Genomic DNA, 4339 nt, shown 5'->3' with positions numbered 1-4339 from the left:
CAGCTAGGATCTGGAACCAACTTCCAAGGGAAGTGGTGCTGGCTCCTACCCTGAGGGTCTTTAAGAGAAGGCTAGATGAACACCTTGCTGAGGTCGTTTTACCCCAGTGCTCTTTCCTGCCATGGCAGGGGGTCAGACTTGATCTGTCAAGGTCCCTTCCGACCCTACCAACTATGAAACTATGAAATATCACCATCATTATCTTCATCATCATCATCATTTCTTTAATCTCCAGTGTAGTTTGGATTGTCCAGGGTTCAAGGTTATGGGCAGGAATAGCTCTGGTGTTTCCCTCCTCTGGGACAGTGAGACAAATCAGGTAGAAGTGAGGGAGGGGATGGTGGGGGAGAGGGTGTCTCTTTGACCAGGAAGGGGAAGGGAGGGAGGATGTCATCTGCTTTAGGGACTTTAAAAATCCAAATCCAAAAGTGGGGGATGCAGCTGTACCATTTCGCCACCTCTGGATCCACCTCTGTACACATATATTAAGAAACACAGCCATAATAGAGAATGGTCTAAATAGAGAACACATACAGAGATGGGAGAAAAGAAGCATCATCTTATTTTGCAAATGAGAACCTGGGCATAGAGAAATTACTACACTGCATCTAGCTGCTTAGCCAATTGCCATGTAGTAAGGCTCTCAGGCTTTTTCTCAATAAAATGACAATTCTGTTCAGTAAAAGCCTGTGATGGATGATATTACCCCATATTGTCTCCACAGACTGGTTCCACAGACTCTCTTTCTATTCATTATCTGATCCCCTATTTCAATCCCTAGTGGTTGTTTAAATTAAAAATAGCTATCTTACCCATTCATAGCTGCATTTCCAAAGAAAACCTTGGATTGACTTGATACTAAGTTTCAGTGGGAATCATGTAAGCATATAGAATAGATGCTACAAGTGCTTATTTTAGATGTGGACAATAAAACTGTAAAATGCCCACTATTAAGTGGTCAGACCTATGTTTTTGTATGGCTACCAACAGTAAAAACACAGGCTAAATCTACCCATTCTGTAAGACTAAGAAATGATACTTGGTGAGGATAAAATGTCAGACACCTGAATGTCCAAATGGATGAAAAAATGGCAGTCTGTACATACTAATGATACTGCATTAAGGTCCATCTGAATGTGTCCCATTGTGTTTCACAGATTGTATACAGTGCTCACTTCACACTCCTGCACACACACAGGGATGAAGAAGTTCTCTAGCATGATTTCAAGGTCAAGCCATTGCTCCATTATGCTGAGTCCACATGAGCGCAGATGTTTGTTTCCCCAGGGACAAGTAGAAGTGGCACACTTGAGCCACTGCTGCTTGTCCCTGGGGAACACCCATGCCACACGCCCTCTGTTGTGTGGCAGGTTACCCTGGGTGGGGTAGAGGAGACTGGGGCTAGTGCCTGTTGCCGCCACATGTGCCACCCCACTTTTGCTTGGTGTGTGTTTTTTTAACCCCAGGATCTCCCAGGGTCAAACCCTCCTCACCCCCCGCACTGCAAGCCAGCAGCGTGAGGAATGCCTGCAGCGTGGGGAATGGTGCAGATGGGTCTGCAGTGCCACAAATTGCAGATCCACACTCATCTGGATGCGGCCTTAGAGGCTTTTGACATCATGCTCTGACACTGCAGGTTTGGTATTGGACCACCTTAGTCTGGTGCTTTCCCCTCACAATCTATTTAATGTGAATGCATCAGCATTTTAACTGAGGAAGTAGGAAGATCTCTCGGATCACTGCTATCTCAATTTGGATGCAAATCAAATTCCATTTTTTTCTGTTGGAACATTTCCTTCTCTGCTTCTGTTAGTACTCAGTGCCCTCAGTACTCTTGAAAACAGCTCCCTCTGCAGGAACCAAAGTACTAGATAGATACTGTTCTGAGGTAGCTGCAATGCTAGTACTTGTCAATTCCTGTTTGCCTTTGATCATCACTGGGTGCATCTACAAGTGCATTTATGCTGGCTTAAATTTACTGCACAGTAAATTACTGCACAATAAGCGGGAATAGGCTGGCATCTACACGTGTAAGCATTAAAGCATATTAATGCTATGTGTGGACTGACTTGGGACTAAAGTCATTCCCAAGTCGGTTCACACACAGTGTTACTGTGCAGTAAGTAACATGTGTGTTACTGCACAGTAACTAATCGAGTGTAAATTTGATACCTGCATGATACAGCTATCAAATTTCCACAAGTCGGTGTAAGTCGTCATATTTACTGCACAGCATGGGCCTTGATGTGTAGACACGTGCCCATACTGTGCCGTAAGTTCAGTTACTGCGCAGTAATTCGCATGTGTAGTCATGCCTACTGAGTCCTAAGAAACATGGTGCTGCATTGATCTTATTTAGAGAAGCTCTGCAGGGCCTTCTCTAACCTCTGCTACTTTTAGCTGACCCACCCACACTAAAGACAGCCCAACCCAGTCTTTGCTTCCTCCCTTTTGTGGATCCCAGACCGTAAGGATAGGCTTCTCCATAGGCACAAAAGGCAGAGCATGGCATAGTGAGGCAGAGCAGCAAAGAAGGCTATCCTCCCACTTTTGTGAACTAGGGAGACATCCAATCAGGTTCCAGCCCCCAGGGGTTAAAATCTTCCAGGGGAAATTTTTTAGCAAATAAGCATAGCTCTGTTAGAAATACTCCAGCTAGAAAAATGGCCATGCCTGATAAAGTTAAAAAATGTGTGCATTGATACCCTTATTTGTGCTCCCATTTCCTTCCTCAGTAGACTGTCACTTGGTTCATCTGGTTCACATTTAGTTGGCTTGCAAAGAGCTCCTAAGTCTAACGGGACTGTATCCTGTGATTTCCTCCCTGCATTAAATTGACTGTGGCCTGCACTTCGGAGGTTGCAGATTCTTCCTCCCCACGTTGTGAGGTGTCCATAGATATTGCAGGCTGAGGTCACCATCCATTGTGATATCCCTACTCGTGTAATAACACAAATGGGGAGAGCAGCCTTTTGATAGGAAGGCTGCATTCCTGTCTCATCACCCTGCACTTCTGCTTGTAACCCATCTTTGGTACGTCCTTTGCAATATTTGAACAGATGCCTATATTCTTGCGGCAGTTTTGCACCTGTGTGCACAGCTCCTTTTCATAGGCCATGAAGGTCCAGGACTTCTACCCCAGGTAGGACAACTTTTCTTAGTCATATAAACCTTGCCTGTATTCTCTGGTAGCAAAAATAGGCTTTCAAAAGTGAGCAAAACCAGTGGCAATGCGTATGGGATGCACAGGGGTGCATGTGCACCCCGAGAGCGCTGGTGCACCCCCTAACCAGCAGTGTTCCCTGCTTCGGTGACAGGCAGGATGGGCAGACGGGCGCGCCGGTGCCCCCCCCGGGAGTGCTGGCCGGGGCATGGGGGTGCTGGATGAAGCACTGCTGGCACTTCTGGGAGCGCTGCGGCCACTTCCGGGAGCACCGCTCGCCCTGACTGGCTGGCACGATCGGCCGGTCACTGACTGGCCGCTTGGGGGGATATGTGCCCCGCCAACTCAGGTAGCACCAGTCGCCCATGCCCAAAACCTACTGGAGGCTTGAAGTGGAGGGAGTTGGGTGAGCATGCCCTCACAGGCACACTCTGACAGCACAGACCATGTCTCTCATAGGCACAACTGCATAGTTCGGAGAGGGCGATCGTTGTAGGAACAGGAGGCTGGAGAAGTTGCTGCTGCAGGGCCAGGGTTGCCACCCCCCCCTTCAGGAATTTCGTCTCGGGAGTCTGCTGGCAGTCACCCGAGCAATAAATGATAGGGCCTTCATTAAAATAAATATTAAACGTTGAATCCGATTTATACAGTAGTCCAGCGGGTTTTTAAAATGTCAGTCAGGCATTTGCTTTCCTAGCGTAAAGTCTACGCAGAGCAATCCATAACTGATACACGCCGGTGTGAGTGGTCGCGGCACCCCGGTCTTCCAGAAACCTCCGGGGACAGACTACGAGGGGCCACGGAGCCCCCGGCTGCACAGCGGCCGCAGCGGACTCGGGGCCGTGGGTCTCAGCCTCTCTCGTCTGCAGCCCCTCACAACACGCCGCTGCGACGCGAGCTGTCACCGGTAAGACAGACAAACCCGGCGGGAGGCTTCTGCTCGGCCCCGCCACGCGAGACACAATGACGCAACGCGCGGGTGAAGCGCGCGATGCAGGTAATCCACGCACGGGCGTGACGTCACAACCAGGCGAGAAGACCCAGCAGCAAAGGGCCCTGCAGAGCCTCGAGGCACCGACGCGACACCCCGCTCGGATCTGACGTATCCACGGAAGGGAATCAACCAACCAATCAACCCCCAAGGTCCCGCCCCCGCCCTCTGCTGCAGCCCGACTC

General features: G+C 49.2%; 1 protein-coding gene across 2 annotated transcripts in view; it reads right to left on the bottom strand.

Annotated features, from left to right (window-relative positions):
- Positions 1-4283, bottom strand: part of ERICH5 (glutamate rich 5) — a 38651-nt gene extending 34368 nt beyond the window's left edge. The window contains exon 1 of one of the 2 annotated variants that reach the window (XM_025209319.1): positions 2706-4283. In XM_025209319.1, the coding sequence (XP_025065104.1) occupies positions 2706-2990 (285 nt within the window). In that variant the 5' untranslated portion in view covers positions 2991-4283. The remainder of the gene's footprint in view (positions 1-2705) is intronic. The other variant, XM_025209320.1, reaches the window with a different exon arrangement.
- Positions 4284-4339: the final 56 nt, after the last annotated feature.

The sequence above is a fragment of the Alligator sinensis genome, unplaced genomic scaffold (assembly GCF_000455745.1).
Source record: "Alligator sinensis unplaced genomic scaffold, ASM45574v1 scaffold191_1, whole genome shotgun sequence".
Classification (NCBI taxonomy): domain Eukaryota; kingdom Metazoa; phylum Chordata; order Crocodylia; family Alligatoridae; genus Alligator; species Alligator sinensis.
Note: the sequence above shows the minus strand (reverse complement) of the source record. Positions and strands in the feature narration are given on the sequence as shown.